This window comes from Pollicipes pollicipes, unplaced genomic scaffold (genome assembly GCF_011947565.3).
Source record: "Pollicipes pollicipes isolate AB1234 unplaced genomic scaffold, Ppol_2.1 Scaffold_2555;HRSCAF=2994_pilon_pilon_pilon, whole genome shotgun sequence".
NCBI lineage: Eukaryota > Metazoa > Arthropoda > Thecostraca > Pollicipedomorpha > Pollicipedidae > Pollicipes > Pollicipes pollicipes.
Genome location: NW_023596136.1, coordinates 29,794,137 through 29,810,612, shown reverse-complemented (window position 1 = coordinate 29,810,612; position 16,476 = coordinate 29,794,137). Strand labels below are relative to the sequence as shown.

Sequence of the window (16,476 nt, the reverse complement as noted above, 5' to 3'; positions counted from 1 at the left end):
ACGGCAAACCTAATTTAAGCGGGTGGGGCAGTGGCCCAACCAAAAGGATGAAAATTAGCATTCGTGAGAGCGACTTTTCGCCGACACTTAACACAGCTTTTGCCGATTCTGCTGCCATCCATTTACGCATTTCCAAATAGCAGCGCGCGATTGCAGCTTGCTACAGCAGAATTCTTGGCTGTGGCTGCCACCATCATGATCAATATTATGTATTGATTACAAATCGTTTAATATCCATCGCGTAATGTTTGATTCGAACCAATGGGCTGTACGATGAAAACGAAGATGCGGCAATGCTAAAACCCCACCAATAACGTGATAAAAGCACACATAAGGAAAGACTACCTTTTCGTCACATTGGTAAATCCAGCCATGAACAGAGCACGGCTCAGGTAAGACACAATGGTCGTTGGCACGCGGTTCCAGGACGCGGCCGAAGGTACAAACGCCCTGCGCGCCAATTGGGGGGGGGGGGGGGGTAAGTCTTTCACACAGGAGTTCCGGTCGGCTAAGCTAGAGAGCGGGCAGCCTCAAAGCGGCGGCCACCACCGACCCCGTGACGCGCTGAGAAACAGCCGGAGGGGAGTGCAGCGACCGGACCGCCACCGGGGTCATTTAGGACCCTGTGGGCGCCAATGTGGTCACGGTGTGCAACGAAGTCATTCACGATGACGCGCCAGCTCGGCGACTCCAAGACCGATGAATGTGACCCGGGCCCCGCGGCCACGAGATGACTCGGGCCGCTGGATTCGCCTTTTGCACCCGGCAGGGAGAGCAGGCAGCGGCCACGCCCAAGCCTGAGAGGCAGTACAAGATGGGAGGGAAAACATGGGATCCAATCCTGCCGCCCAAGCTGTTATCATAGGGCCTTGGCCACGTCTGCTAAGTCATGCGACGGACGACGCTGTGCCACGCATGTCCAACTGCCTACAAAATACATATGCGCTGCATCCTGGTGTACTCGCCTTCGGAGTGATTCGGAGCCCCTGCCTCCACGCACAATGTATACCTGACGGGTCAGCATGCTGACCGAGTCGCCACCATAAAGCTTTTAGCACTTAAAGCAAATGCAAATAAACCACTTCCAAACACCCAACTGTTCGTTTAAACCATGGGTTTACAATTGAGAACAGTCGCTCGAGCGACTGCTCCCAACTTGGCCTTACATTTAGCCCATGTGGGCCCCATTCGGGAATGCTACCTGGCGGAGATGTTTCTTATTCGGTGTGTGTGGGGGGGGGGGGGGAGACCTCAGCTACCCCAGCATGGGCTTCAGCCCCCCTCCCCAACTTTGGGAGAGTGGGATAAATTTCGTAGGGAAACCTGTTTGCTGACATATTTTGGGAGAACGTCGAACCATTTTTCATTGTTCAGCCTCCCCTCCTTCCCCCCCCCTCTAAACTCATTTTGCCAAACTACGCCCTTGCCGGCTGGGTCCTTCTCGTAATCCTGCAAGTACGCCGCATGGCATGACACATTGGTGCCTTGGTAACGAAATGAATTGATCAGGACTAGCTGGCTCCAGTTCGACGAGTATCAATTGCATCCAAGCGTGCAAAGAACAGATGGCTTCAATTGGACGAGGATCAATTACTGCCCACTGAAATGCAAACATTTCATCTCATCTGGTCTGTGATTGATCGGTTCCATTCGGGCTGGCCAAATGAAACTAAATGACTCCGGTCGGTGATGGCCAATTGCTAGGCACGAAATTTTAATTAGCAGACCGACTGGCACCGTCTTCTGATAACTGACTGGTCCAATTGAGCCATGAATAATTGGCTCCAATGGGCACGACTTGCTGAGGACCGACTATATTTTTTCGGGGAAATAGATTTCAAAATTTACTGTCCATCCCTTTCCTGCAGGTTCCAGCAGCTCGCAGCAACTATCAAACTTGTTCACAAGCAATGCAAATCTCCCTACCTTTCCGGCGACCGAAGCAGGAATCGTTTGTTTGAATGTAAACAAAAGCATTTCAGTGACTGTTTATCACGAAATCCAGGTAGTTATGCAAAACACAGGCATATAGCTTTCAAAGATGTGGAAATGATTCGGGGGCTGTAATAGTGTTGTATTGAAATATTTAAAGACATAATTTGAGATGTTACGTTATATCATCATGAATTAATCTCTAAGATTAACATTGCAACTGCGCAGAACAGTGCTGTATTTCTACCTAATCGACGGTGGATAGCGGTAGACTACCAGCGGTCGTGGCCGAGTGGTTAAGGCGTCTGACTAGAAATCAGATTCCCTCTGGGAGCGTAGGTTCGAGTCCTACCGACCGCGGAGGTTTTTCTAGCTTAGCGGCATTCGGGCGGCCGGCAAGTTGCCATACCGAATGCGCAATTCTTAGCAAGAAATGTGAACACGAATAGGCAGACCTGAATAGGAAGCGGGAATAGAAAGACTTGACTTGGGATAAGTCGGGTAATGTCTCCCGGTTGCACACGCATTTATTTGAAATATACTTCCGTAATCATTTGCGTGCGATGAACAACAGATTTAGCACTGCGTGGTTGTACTTACAGTGGGGGAACAGTGCTCTCTCATCATAATCACCTTAAAACTACGGCTACATTGGGTAGCGCAGGATGTAGTTAAAAGCTTGCGCATTTACCATCGGGGACGCTTTCCACATGAGGCGTGGTTTCATAACTAAGTTTTTTTGGAGGGGGAGGGGCTGCTAAACAGCAAAAGATAGTGGACCCTACCCATCAAGATATACCACCAACCAGTTTCTTCCAGAATGTGGCCCACTTTTTCTCAAGGTTGAGGGGCTGAAGCCCAGTTTGACGGGGGCTGAGCCCCTCTCAAACACGGTTGAATAGGAATCTACGCCCCTGGCTACTGCTGTATCCTTAATCGCAGTAAACACACGATCGCCATGGCAAACGTGCTGCTTAAAAGGTTGATATCAGAACGTTCAACAACAAAACTTGTTTTGCCATTAGCTAATTTCACGCACGCGGCGCAGTTAATATGTACAAACAACTCGCCGTGTCACTATAATGGCGGCCGAAAGGAGTCAAAAACGTCCTCAATGCAAACAGGTGCTGACAAGCGGGAATAGGATTATCTGCTTCTGAAGTGGACAAACTCGTCAACGACACACCATTCATGTTTGCGTCCAGAAACTATGGCAAGGCTCAGGCATGGCCGATCTCCACAAAACTGTCCTAAACGTTGGACACTTACACACAGGATGAGGGCGATAGTCCAAAACAATCTTCCACCCGTTGTCATCAACCTGTCCCAGCCACCGCGCTAAACTCCCATGATCTGTTCTGTGTCCCAAGCAGTTCAGGCGGAAACAAAATGGTCTCGGCTTCGCAGCAGTGTTGTACATAAGATTCTGCCCCGTCTCTGGCCTTATGATTTTAACCGATGTGCTCGGGTTTGGCGTCACGTCTCCTTGATGTGAAGCCGCAGACTTAGGCTTCTCGTGTACAAAGCTCAGCGTCGCTGGCTCCGGATTCTGATCCACGTCTCAAAAATACGAAGCCATGGGCTTTGGTCAAGCAGTCTACACCTCCAGAACTCAACTTCTGCTTCAACGTAAGCTCCGTCCCATTGCCTTGGCTCTGGCCTCGAAACCAAAAGCTTGGCTCCCTTCCCGTTTGGTTGCCGTGCCAGAGGAGCCGCCGGGCCTCGAGAGTAGTGTGGCCACTGAGCACGGCAGTGAGAGGCATTGGAGGCAGCGGCGTGCCCACCAGCCGCATACCTCTGCATCCGACCTATCGGCAGTTTTCCCCACGATCACGCTCGCGCAAGGCGACCCCAGTCAAGACTGCACTCACGTATATTGTTCGCTATCATCGCCGTCCACCGCAAGCCCCACTGGTTACCGAGCCGCAGCAGGCGTGCCGCCTTTGTGACAGCCGCGGGCGACATCACACCGACAAATTGCGGCTCAGATCGGTCATAATTGTGCTCCGGCGACTGGGCCGGGAGGCTCAGTAGCGCCTATTCAGCAGCACACCACCGCGCGCGCGCGCGCACACACACACACACAATACGGTGGGGTCAGTGAGTCCGTAGCACCGACGGCGGTCGCAGATGTACGTAATACTGACTAGCGTGAGCGAGACACTAGGAGGGTTGGACACGAAAGTTGCGATGCAGTTCTGACGGAAGACATCTGCAATCTGGGAAAAGAGACAAAGGCAACCAGGCGAAGGCAAACACTCCGCGACATGTTAAGCGACACCATTTTGTACATTTTCGGCAGTACCATATACTTTATCTCGCCATTCGACACAAGCGAGCCATATTACCAGTAGCTCGCTCGAGTTGAGGCAATTTACAAAGACCGCAGGTTCTGTTGTTGTGCACCTCCATCCACAGACGAAACAGAAAAAAGGTGATAATTAAAGGCGCGCTTGCAGAACGCCGAATGGCACGTTACGCACTTCACTTCATGTATTTATCATAAACTGTGCTTTTCCACACCCTAAGCGCCTCTGGATATGACCGTTCCGTAGCATAAGCCCCAAGCAATAAGTTAACTGAGCGAATCATGCGAGATTCCCTACGCTAAATCAAGAACAAGCGCTTGACGCATTCGGCTCGAGGCTTCAACCACTCGACTCTCCAACTCACGTCCGTATTACCCTCCCTACTCAATAGTTTTAGTTGCATGCCCTCAAATTTGACACTGTTCTGCACCATATACGTTTTTTTCTTCTCTCCTCGGAATGCCTTGAGTGTACGTTACCAAAGCAAAGCAATGTGTGGTGGGCACATAACCTCAGAAGCGCAACATTTTGAGGGCTTCCGCCAGCCTTGTGTTGGATTCCCGGCAGTCACAAATCACGCAGGAATTCATCAGATTTGAAATGAATTAAGGGTAAGAGGGTAAACGCGAAATCAATTCATTTGAGAATGCGGGCCAGTCGGAGCCCGAGCCGTTCCTTTGAGAATTGGGGCTAGTCGGAGCCGAAGCCGTTCATTTGAGAATTGGGGCCGGTCGGAGCCGAAGCCGTTCATTTGAGAATTGGGGCCGGTCAGAGCCCGAGCCGTACATTTGAGAATCGGGGCCGGTCGGAACCCGAGCCGTTCATTTGAGAATTGGGGCCGGTCGGAGCCGAAGCCGAACATGTTTCTGCAGGCCAGCTGCTGAGTGTGTCATGATGGCTTACTTAATACTTGATAATTGCTCACTGGTAAAACTAACAACAGTTCAGAATCGACGACGATAACGGAAATCTCACGGTGACGTCACGTTGGAATCAGGCAACCGCCGACGGATCCTACGCCGGAGCATGTGAACATTACGCTACGGGTCAACACACCACCACCTGGAGCAGCGTCCGATGCCTGCACAGCACTGACCAGCATGTGAACATTACGCTATGGGCCAACACACCACCACCTGGAGCAGCGTCCGATGCCTGCACAGCACTGACCAGCTGAAGCGTCTCCAAACACCACAAGCAATGCTTCGGGTAAAAAGATACGGAACGGCGTCGACACGCATCCAACAAAGCCGCCATTCACCGCCATCACCCACAGCCGTCGGCCATTCACTGGAGCGGCCAGCAGGTGTCAGCACAAGCGAGGCGTGCCGGGCGCCGTCAAGCGTCGCTGACTTTCACAAGCTGTTTGCCAACATTGCCGCCCGACATCATGGAACAGAAGGCTTTACCGGCGTTCTCCAGGCCGTCCTCCACTGTTTCGAACACCTGGAATCAGCATGTGGTCAGCCAAGTCACGGCGACCCGGTGGGCAAGTACACCAACACCAACCGGCCACTCCCAGTCCCGCAGACGGGTCCCTGGTGATGTGTGAGAACAGAACACCTTATGTTTTTTATTATGTGACACGGAAAAGAAATCCGAGGAAAAATACAATCTATCCGGTTTCTTGGTTTCGCTCCAGGCTTCAACTAACCCGACCTCCCCAATCACTCGCGATGACGTCACAATGCCTGGAACCAGCGATGCGCGCCAGAATGACCTATCGCACTTGACTTGTGCCATAATCCTGAACATACACCCACTGTCCAGCCACACGAGTGAAAGCTGCCAAACAGTTTCCCAGCAGGAATTTGTCCAAAGGTCATTGAATGTGGTCTTTCGTGGACTGTTTAGCTCGACACTTAAACAGACCGATAACATACCTTGCGTTCTATAAGACAATGCATCATGACATTTTCATCGAACACATGTCAGTTAGCAAGCAACTGCGGCACGCGTGAAGAACACGTCCTGCCTTGCCAATGCGCCACTTAAATCTACTAAATGCGCTTCTGAACACATGCTTCACAAGCCTGTATTCTTTATAATCTTGTGTTACCTACTATCACCCAAGAACAAGTGATTAAGGGTGCCCGCTTCTCCCCACCGTGACACATATAAATGAACATAAGCAGTCATATTAAGAAGTGAATGTTGCAAGATTGGGGCATCTGCCGCGAACAAACGTGGTTTTAGGGCGCGAAAACTTCATTAGTTTTGTAGGTGTTAACGTCATTAATGCGTCTCGCATTTGAAGTATGAGAGAAACCAAGCGAACTCATAAAGCAGCAAGCATGGGAATGCGGATCAGGGCAGCTTTTAGGTCGATAGTGACCATGTGCGTGCACATGCAGGTGAAAGAGAATTGAAAGTAATCACAGCATGAACTGCTTGAAATGACTCATAAGTGACTACCCATCGCTCCGCTCACTGGGTCAAACCCCACCGCTAGGAGTGCGCAAAACTACCAAAGTCGGGAGAAGTTTGACAACTCTTCTTTGGGTCAGAAACAGTCAGCATTCAATGTGATGGGTATCTCCACGAATTTGCGGTATCTTTAGGCGAACCTCTTATTCCAAACAAAAATTACACTTTAGGCTTCATTTCGACGCCTCAAAGCGCATTCGAGGGGGTCAAATTTCGGTAGTCATATTTGTCTCCTCCCAACCAAATGCTGAACTTACCCGACTAACCGGATCTGATGTGCATTCTCACAAGATGGCTGCTTGCCAACCATCCACAAATGTAACTGCGTAGGGTGGAAACAGCGACGCTTTCTCCTCAATATGCCGATTCTACCTTAACTGCCGTTAACAACCAGCCACAACATCCTGAATCGCAACATCCAGGTCGCCTACGGTTTCCAAGACAACAGCTCGCCGCCAGCGACGCCATGTTCACCTTCAGAGCGCCGGCGTTGAGCCAGTGAGCGAGACGGGTCACGCCGTCGGCAAACTTGTCCTGGTACTCCAGTACCAGGTACCGCTCCCTGCTAATGCCGCGCTCTGTGACAATCTGCTGCACTTCCGGCTTCAGGGGAGGCGGGTACGGCGCGTCTGTATTGTACGTGGATATCTGTCCGCAGAGGACTATGGCGCTGCCCGGCACCATCTGCAAACGCAGACATTACCAACGTTGAGAACCGTGTCTGGCCTTCGGAGTCAGTTCCGCCAAGTTACATGATGGGCTTGGCAATGACCTCTTTGATAACAATGCTTACTTCCTATCCTGTTCTCAAAGCAGCCCTGTACAAAGCACAGCGCAAAAGTGTGGTGCATCACAAACACAATCGGGTAAACGCGGAAACAAACGCTTAAAATTCGAACTACAAAGAAGGGTTCGGTGCACAATATAGCATTCACTTGCCGGTCACCTGTTTAAAACACTATAATACAACGCACGCACATGTGATTATGCGTTCGTGGGCCAAAACCCGTGCTCGCACAGCTGGAGAAATCGGCTGTGTGAGCGCACGCAACACAAACCAACTCTTGTGGCCAGACTCGACGACGACGACCCGGAAGAAGAAGCTGCATTTTATCAGCGGTAACCAGCGTGCCAACCGTGCACCGCAGACGGCGCACCGACACCGCCTCTGGCCGGGCCAACCGACCCTCTCCGTCGGCGGCGTCAGCACCGGCGCCGAGCTGGCGCGACGGCGGCCGAACGCTGCCGCTCACCTGGCCGATCACAGCGTCGCTGACGGCGCCGCCTACGTTGTCGAAGTAGCTGTGTACGCCGTGCGGGCAGAGCTCGGCGAGCCGGGCGGCCACGTCCTCGGTGCGGTAGTTGACGGCCGCGTCGAAGCCGGCCTCGGCCGTGAGGAAGCGGCATTTGGCGGCCGAGCCGCAGATGCCGACCACTAGATCAGCGCCCTCCAGCCTGGCCGCCGCCGCGCCGCCGGTCAGTCACGACTCACCGGGTCAACGCCGGGTCACGCGGCCACTCAGCACCACCGCTCAGCACGCGACACGCTGTCATGGGATCGGCACCCCAATCCTCAAACTGCTCCACATGTGTATGGGATTTTGAATTGAGATCGGCATTTTCGATATCATTCCCTGCAGTTCAAAGTTATGCCCCTTTTAGAACTTAAAATCCTCCCGCTTCTGGGCTACACGCGCAATACCTTGTGCGGACTATTTCGCGCCGTCTATTTTTGAGATTGCTTAGAGATGTATGAAATCCAAAAGACGCGAAGAGTTCCGCCTCCTCCGCTGAAGGTCAAAAGCAATATGACCATTGACTCGTCAAGAATACAATTTATGGAATCAAGAATTCATGCCGAGAATGTCAAGAGCATCTGGAGCATGGCCGCATCAACGGAGGGCACTTGGCTTTCTATCAGCCAAACGCGTCAAATGGAGTTCTCGATCACGAACCTGGTTTGGTGGTAAATAATATGGAGAGTCCTACTGCTTATGCAGTCATGATATTAGTAATAGAATACCTTTAAAATAGCACCGTAACCGAGAACGCAAATGCAGGTAAAATGTAACATCACTGAAAATATTAACTACAAGAAAGGGCCAATGCACGTGCACGCGATCGTCAGGTTTATCCTGCGCGCGTAAATTAACAAAACACCGTGCGGCGCATTCAGTTACTACAAGTGAGTCAGTCCGTCCGCTGCAGTGGCAGCTCTGACGCAGCCCGTAATGCAGTGACTCTCACGTTATAAAAAAAATATTAAGAGACGTAATCAAACAAGGGCACATATAAAAGCGAACATTGAATAATGCGTGATAGTAAATAGTGAAACTACTCAATAGTGAAACTGTGTTATCTAGAAGTCTTTTGCGCTCGACTGCATACCATTACTTATAATGAAAATTATTTTCACCATATCTGATGTTTTCCTCAATAGTTTCAAATGTGGGACATTCCCTTCAAAACCAGCGTTCATGAACATGTATGCACTACCATTCACATGACAACAGTTCTGTCACAAGGTCCGTAACCACAACCGAGCCAAGCAGCGCGGTTGTGGTAAATCGAACAAACGCTAGGAAAACACTGCAATTTACGATGCTGAATGCGGCATACCTGCCAATTTGACCAGCCAAATGTCCACAGGCGCCGGCAGCACCGCTAACGACAAGCGTCCGCTTGGTGCTGCCATCTGTTTTCAGTTCTCGCAGCTTTGACCTCTCGGTGATGCCGAACAGCGCTGTCAGGCCGACGAGACCCAGGCAAGATATTGGAAGCGACAAACGCTTGCCTACCAATCGCTCGTCAACCTGCGAATGGGAAACAGATCGATCATCGTACTCCACATGAAACACACGCCATCCACCACCATCGCCCTAACATGGTATCGTGCTGCAGGAATATTCCAAGTCGATCACGTCTGAACCATGACGGCGAGGGAGGGGGGGGGGGGGGAATTGGGTGCTCATTTTCATAAAGCAGAATACAATACCAGAATATGGTATTGGCAAACGGCGACTTGTGGCAATCGCATCGTTCATGCCATCCAACAAATCCAACTTGAATGTTATCGGTGCGTTCGTCATAAGCACACATTGCACAACACTGCCAATAGCAGATGTTCCAGGATTCGATGTGGCAAGATTAGATACTGAAAGGTAAACAGTCACAGGGATATGAAATCACTCATGCGCTGAAGCCGATATCATAATGAAATAAGGGTATGATTAGAAGTGATCAGAACGAATGCTAAAACTCACAGCTGCTGCGTGGCCATCAGCCAGCTGGCACTCCCAACATGCTTTCAAAGTCCTGCAAGCACTCTTAGCCGGTCCTGAATTCAACAATGCCATTACAAATGCACGGTGGTTGTCCCGTGCATGGTCCAAAACCTTCAGTTTACATGGTAAGTTCAAGAACCAAGTCTTGCCCCATCTGGCGATTTTTTTCGGTGACTGCAGTGACACAGGTGAAAAGTGTTAGGGTGCAAGAGTCGACATTAGAGTACTGAGGGCAGCAACACTGTACGAGTTGGGCGCAAGGGGGGGGGGGGGCGGGGAGGTAGCCTGGAGCCCCCCCCCCCCGACCAGAGCTTCGGACCCCCCAACCTTGAGAAAAAAGTCCACATGTCGTCGTCTGCCTCGCACCGACAGGAAGGGCTGGCACCGCGGGGAACCAAACTCCATACCTCCGATTTCCCAGACGCGCAGCCTAGCCGCCACACCACCGGTATCCCTAGACGTTTGTGCATAGTTGGTTCCTACGACACTGGCCCCGATTCCATCCAAGCGGTCTTGTTAATCTTCCAACAGCCAAAACAAACATGTAGTCAGGAACAATGACTTGTAAACTTCGACGTGCAAGTTGTTCAATGGGTGACGTCATTCCAAGACATGCCTCCTCTGTCGGGAGTTCCCATACCCGCGTCAGTTTTGCCTCTCACGTACCGTGGACACCACTCATGCCTTGCTGGCGGCGCGAGCCGGCTTGCGCCTTTGTATGTGTGTTTTCTGATATCTGTTTACGCAGTTTACGACGTCTGTTTACGCAGCGTTCAAGTGCTGCACGTGCAGGACGCACAGACCGCAACCCTCGATTTGCAGAGGAGTCGACACAGGGGTATCACCCGCCACAGTCCGAACTGCCCGCCACAGCCCGTATCAGCCCGCGTCCTGGAGCACTGGAACTGCTAGTGTCTTAGGGGCGCTGGCGAACTGCTGGTGGACGGATGTGCGCGGCCGCGGCTCGTCCTTCTCTGGGAAACGCATGCGCCGTAGGGTCGCAACGCGACTCAAGACGATGATATTTAAGTGTACGCCACCCCAACAAAGCCCGGGCCAGGAATGTCGCCTTGTGAGATAAGCTGAGAGAAAGAGAGAGAGAGAGAGGAGGGGGGGGGGGGGGATGAAGTGGTACTGAAAAGTGGCTGAACCTCCTTTCAAAACACACAGGATTAGCTTCGTCTTTGGCATACTTTCCCCGCATAATTGGGGCGGAGACAGGAGCCCCCAACTGAACATGATACAACGCCCCTGGCTCTGACTGCCGGCTACTGAAACGGGTTGAGATAGAATTACTAAGCCAGGCCGTTTCTTATCTTACTACGTCTGTACCGATGCCTGTTTGGCTTTATCAGCATATTAAAGCGGCATTGACCTTTGCCGCCGGACCCTGCTGGCACTTAATTTACAGACGAGAACGCACAATTTACAGACCAGACCAGTTCTACAGTTCACACTTTGCGTAAGGCCACAGACTGCAATGATTCTGTAGCCAGTTAGCTGTTGCAGTCTAGAGGTGCCACATTTGAGCACGCAGGTCCCATCCGTAGCAGATTCTGGGTTCGTTCGGTGTTCCAGAAAAAAACAAGTAGCACTTTCTAGCTCTTTTGACCCACGCTTAGCGGGCCTGCGGGCTTAAATGCGGCATCTCTTATCTGCAACAGCTGACTAACGCAGAATCTGCGGCGAGTCTGCAGTTAGTACGCAAGGCATGAACGTGTCCTTAGCCGTTTCAGACGGGTATAGCCTATCCTGCTACGCGGAATGAATGTGCTGAGAATATGACGCCCAGCATCGGTTATCGGGGGAATATTTATCTCACTGATTACGTTGGATTATGTGGCATAATAAAATGAGTGCCGCACACCTTGTTTCCCCAGTATGAGCTGAAGAGCGATGCAGTTATGCACGGCTTTGATTCCGGTTGCCAGTCCGGACCGAGACAAAGTGACGATATGGTGCGAGGATGTCACCACAAATACTCCGGGCCGTGCCGGGTACTCGATCCGCAGCATCGAGCGAGACTCCCCAAAACAAAACTTTGGCTACGATTTCTTCCTTCTGACGATTGATTTATTACACAAAAGTGGAAAACTAAATGTTCAAGGACAGGGAAGTGATGGTGGAATGCCTCTCGTGCCTGTTCTATATGCCGACCAATACCGAAAACTTTGAGATGTCCGACTCCAGACCGCACAAATGCATTAGCCATATTTGTGCCAACGCACATGGCACCGATGCCGTTGATATGCATTTAGAGCGTTAACAGAGCGGCCGTAACCGCACCTTCATGATCTTGGAGGCGTCGATGGAGAAATACAGCCGCCACGGCCATTCAAAGAAGCCAGACATGACGACGTCACCGGACCGGAAGTCGGCGTGGTTGCTGCTCAGCACTTTGCCCACTCCGCCGAGACCGGGCACTGGCTCATCCAATCGCCACGGCAGCAAGTAATCCGCACCGCTCGCCTCGTTCATCTGGCATCTCTGCGACACAACGTTGTCATGGTTACGCGTATCCACCGTTGTGGTAGGAAGCAACGTACCGTGGACTTGCACATAGCAGACGACCAAAACAATACAATGTTCGCGTGAATCTTACGCTGATATGATGCAGAGCAGATCTGTACGCAATGCGAGGGCTTCAGAGTCACCCTCATGCATGGGTCGGACGCGCTCCCACCCCAGGACAGGATCCGCGAGAGGTCAGAGGGCGTCCCGCTTCCGCGCCGAATATGGACGGTTCGCACGCCTCAAGCCACGGGTACGGCCGGGACAGAGCTGACCAGACAGCCCCCGCGGGGCGGGGCGGGGCGGGGCGGGGCGGGGTGTAGGACAGGACAGGACAGGACAAGACAGAGCTGACCAGGCAGCCCCGGCGGGGCGGGATGGGGCGGGGCGGGGTGTAGGACAGGACAGGACAGGACAGGACAGGACAGGACAGGACAGGACAGGACAGGACAGGACAGGCAGGACAGGACAGGACAGGGCAGGACAGGGCAGGGCAGGGCAGGGCAGGGCAGGGCAGGGCAGGGCAGGGCAGGGCAGGGCAGGACGGGGCAGGACAGGGCAGGACAGCAAAGGGCAGATCACATCAGATCAGGCCAGGGCAGAGCCGGGCAGGACAGGGCAGGGCAGGGCAGGGCAGGGCAGGACAGGGTGGGACAGGGCAGGACAGGGAGGAGCTGGACGTACCTGGGCCGGATCCACCGACAGGTACAGGTTCTGAACAAGCACATGGCCGGCGGCCGGGTCGGCAGGGTACTCGCAGCTCTCGTACCGGAAGTTGTCCTCTGCCGGCGAGCCGTTCACACCTGAGGGAAAGGCGGCGCCGACTGGGCTGACGTTCGGCACCATAGGGCAGCCACGTGGCTGGTGATGACAATCAATCAACAGAGGATGGCCTGTTCAGTGGTCTGACCATATACATGCCTTGAAAGGGAAGCTAATGCGGTAATGCTATCTGCATGTAGGGATGCCTCATACTGTGTCCACATTTCAAAATGCATGCTTACAACCAGCATGACAAACTACATTATGTTTGCATTTCTGATGATGCACGGGTAGTGATGGTGATGTACGCACGTAACGAAATGCACGCAAGATGTACGCATGTGACAAGAACCACGTGCAAGATTATGAGTTCACACAAGTTCAAAAGCATGTGAACACGTCAGAAGCCCGGCCAATTCTTATGTTACCAGCACCTGTGTGGAGATCATTGCTCAAATGGCTTCTCAAACAGTACAGGATAGCTGCGTCAGTCCTCTCACTATGTGCTGAGCCCTCTCCCAAGACCATGATTGCATGCATCATAACTCACAGCCCTGCCACGGATCTTGGCAGATACTACACTGCTCATGCCCACTTCATAACACCAGCACCGCAAGATACAGCCAGGCACATCCACATGCTGCATCTTGTGGTCTACACTGCAAATTTGAGCAACATCAATTCTTAAATGTGTGTTTACTGCAGCAGTAAAGGTCTGTGCAATTCGTGAATCTCGAACAACTTAGCCACTGGAGAAGCAGATAATATTTCACATCAGAAATGTCATAATTTTTCTGAAGCTATTTCAAATTGGTAGTTCTAAAGCTTGATTTACAGAGCACAGCCAACCTTAACAGAAGAGACTGAGAATTGCTGATACAAAGTTACCACACCCACCAAAGAACAAAACAAAAATTGGATGACTTATTTACTTAGCAGATCCAGCATTGAGGACGAATGGGTACAAGCCAGGAAATTATGAAAGTCAGCAGCATTGTATAGAGGTGATACTCTGCTACCTGTATGCTAAGAACAAACATGGAAAGTGCCTTAGGGGTAAAAAAATCTTGATGAAAGCCACTACTGAATTGAGAGAAGACTAACAAAGATGGGGTTTTCAGTGGCATCACACATTAACTACAGCTATTTTTTTACCACAAGAATGGGCATGACCATGACTTCATGACTGACTGACCTCCAACTGACCATCATGGGATCACAACTCTTTTTCTAGGGAGGAAGGAACCAAGCATTTTCAATCCAGCATGCCACAGCGCCACAAACAATGATGCTGCCACCAAAGGGCCACTCAAGATTCATGGCACTGCTGACAACTTCACACCAAAGACCTATGCCTGTGGGCAATGCACAATGAAGGTGACAATTTATGTACCAGATCATTGCTTCACTATATTCTGAACATGTGGGTACCTTGGCCATCAATGATCAATTCACAATACCTTTACCTACCTGGGTGCTTAGCAAAGACCACCTGATAATTCATCAGCTTCATGGCTTGATACACCTGGCTAATAACAGCTGCAGGAAACCTGTGAGATAGATAAAGCAGATATTATAGGTCAGTATTATCAGTAAGGTAAACATGCAATTGTCAATGAGTAGGTGCTGCAGATAGAAACAAACCCTGCATGAGAACACAAAATACAGAGTAAATCAGATCTAACAAAACTCAACATACTACAGGGTCAGTGTATCCTCCCTCCTCATGAAATGATGGCAGTTCACCACTTGTATATGTTTCAAAAGTGTTAAAATTGATCTCTTCTTTGAAATGCTTTTCACAGTCCCTGAGAAATTATGGGCAGTGGGTGTTAATGGAGGCTGGGCCCAATAAAATTTAGGTGAGGGTCTTACAATCCATTTTTGCGTCCCACTCAATGTTTTGTCTCCTAAGCATAAAAGCAATATGCAAGTTTATGAAAATAATAGCTTTGTATTAACTTTTACTCCATTCAGATCCTAACACATGGTACATCACTGATTCCATCTAAGACTCTGAACACCCCATTCTTAGTCACTTTTGATTTTGACTGCAGGATATGTTGCTTATTTGCATGACCAATTTCAGTGGAGCTTATTCTAGGTGCAGCAGATGAGTTAGTAAGTTGTGGCTTTCAGGTGCCTGAACTGCACCCATCATACAGAGCCCATCCAAATGATCGTAGGATGCTTCTAAGGTTTACATGCATCTAACTTTGATGTCTTTAAGGCTAATAGTTAACACAGCCTTAAAACAGGTTTAGTTTGCCTCATATTTACGCTGCAAGAAATGTTTCTGGTATTATGTAAAAATTCAAATATATCCTTACTTCCAGTATTTTTGTTTAGCCTATGTTCACCTCCAACCAGCTCAAGGTATGAAATGAACTGCTTCTGGCTTAACCCATGCAGAATTTGATTGCTGTTGGCTTAATTTCAACTGGGAATTGATGAGATGGCTGGGGCAGGCCCTCCACCACATATACAGTGGAACTGCATCAATGCTCAGTGTGGTTCTCTGCTTGTCAATACCATCAGTCTGGGACCAAGCACACCAATGGCATGAGGCCTTCAGATACAGAGGTTGAGGTCCATGAGTGAGGAAGCAGCCTGAACTCTACAACAAATTGACATCTCTATTGCATAATCAATGTTTATATCAAGTCAACATAAAATAGGAATTGACTTAGTTGCATGCTCTCAATAATGGAGACCCAAGTGCACCACAGTTATCCCTGTTCCCCTAATATTTTGAGCCCATATCACACAGCAAGGTACATCGTCTGCTGGCATTTTAGCATAAGCTGGCCTTCTTGCAGCACATAAATCCTACCATATACAGATAATTCATATATCTACCCTAAAACCATATCTGGCAGTTCTGGCACTCAGACTAGCTCCTGCCAACCTACTTGAATCCTGTCGCTCGAGCTCCAAAAAATCAGAGTAAGCGCCGACGCATCCCCATTCCCATCCCCACCCAACGGGCAAACACAGCTCAAGTCGACCTCGAATCATGCACGCAGAACTCGTCTTTGGAATGCATTTCGATATCTGAAAGTAAACCACTGTTTTCACTTTCCCTTGGGTAAAATGAATGCTAAGTTAGATAAAATGGTCTATTTTGGAGCCCACTTTTTGGGATAAAAGTGACATATATTTTTTTAGTTTTAACCTTTACATATGCCAGAAAAAATTTTTACTTTTACAATAGGGAATTAATGCTCAGCACTCATTTGCTGTAGAGAAAA

At 50.3% G+C, this 16,476-nt stretch overlaps 1 protein-coding gene and 1 non-coding gene across 2 annotated transcripts; one reads left to right on the top strand and one right to left on the bottom strand.

Moving 5' to 3' along the window:
- Positions 1-2,210: 2,210 nt before the first annotated feature.
- Positions 2,211-2,292, top strand: TRNAS-AGA (transfer RNA serine (anticodon AGA)). Its single transcript has one exon. It is a non-coding gene; the product is annotated as a tRNA-Ser (tRNA).
- Positions 2,293-3,787: 1,495 nt separating this feature from the next.
- Positions 3,788-16,244, bottom strand: LOC119102300 (prostaglandin reductase 2). Its single transcript, XM_037225669.1, has 8 exons — positions 16,138-16,244; positions 14,696-14,775; positions 13,148-13,266; positions 12,239-12,439; positions 9,288-9,481; positions 7,922-8,123; positions 7,143-7,352; positions 3,788-5,687 (listed from the first exon to the last, which is right to left on the bottom strand). Exons 2-8 carry the CDS (start codon positions 14,736-14,738, stop codon positions 5,580-5,582), a joined length of 1,077 nt encoding a protein of 358 aa, XP_037081564.1. The 5' UTR covers positions 14,739-14,775; positions 16,138-16,244; the 3' UTR covers positions 3,788-5,579.
- Between the last annotated feature and the right edge of the window lie 232 nt (positions 16,245-16,476).

What these genes read in the sequence shown, in the direction of transcription:
- LOC119102300 (XM_037225669.1), bottom strand. Translation starts at nt 14,738, where the DNA reads ATGAAGCTGATGAATTATCAGGTGGTCTTTGCTAAGCACCCAG. An exon ending in ACGCCTCCAAGATCATGAAG is followed by an intron (nt 9,482 to 12,238) that starts GTGCGGTTACGG and finishes TCCCATTCGCAG; the next exon opens with GTTGACGAGCGATTGGTAGG. An exon ending in TCAACGCCGGCGCTCTGAAG is followed by an intron (nt 5,688 to 7,142) that starts GTGAACATGGCG and finishes TGCTGATTCCAG; the next exon opens with GTGTTCGAAACAGTGGAGGA.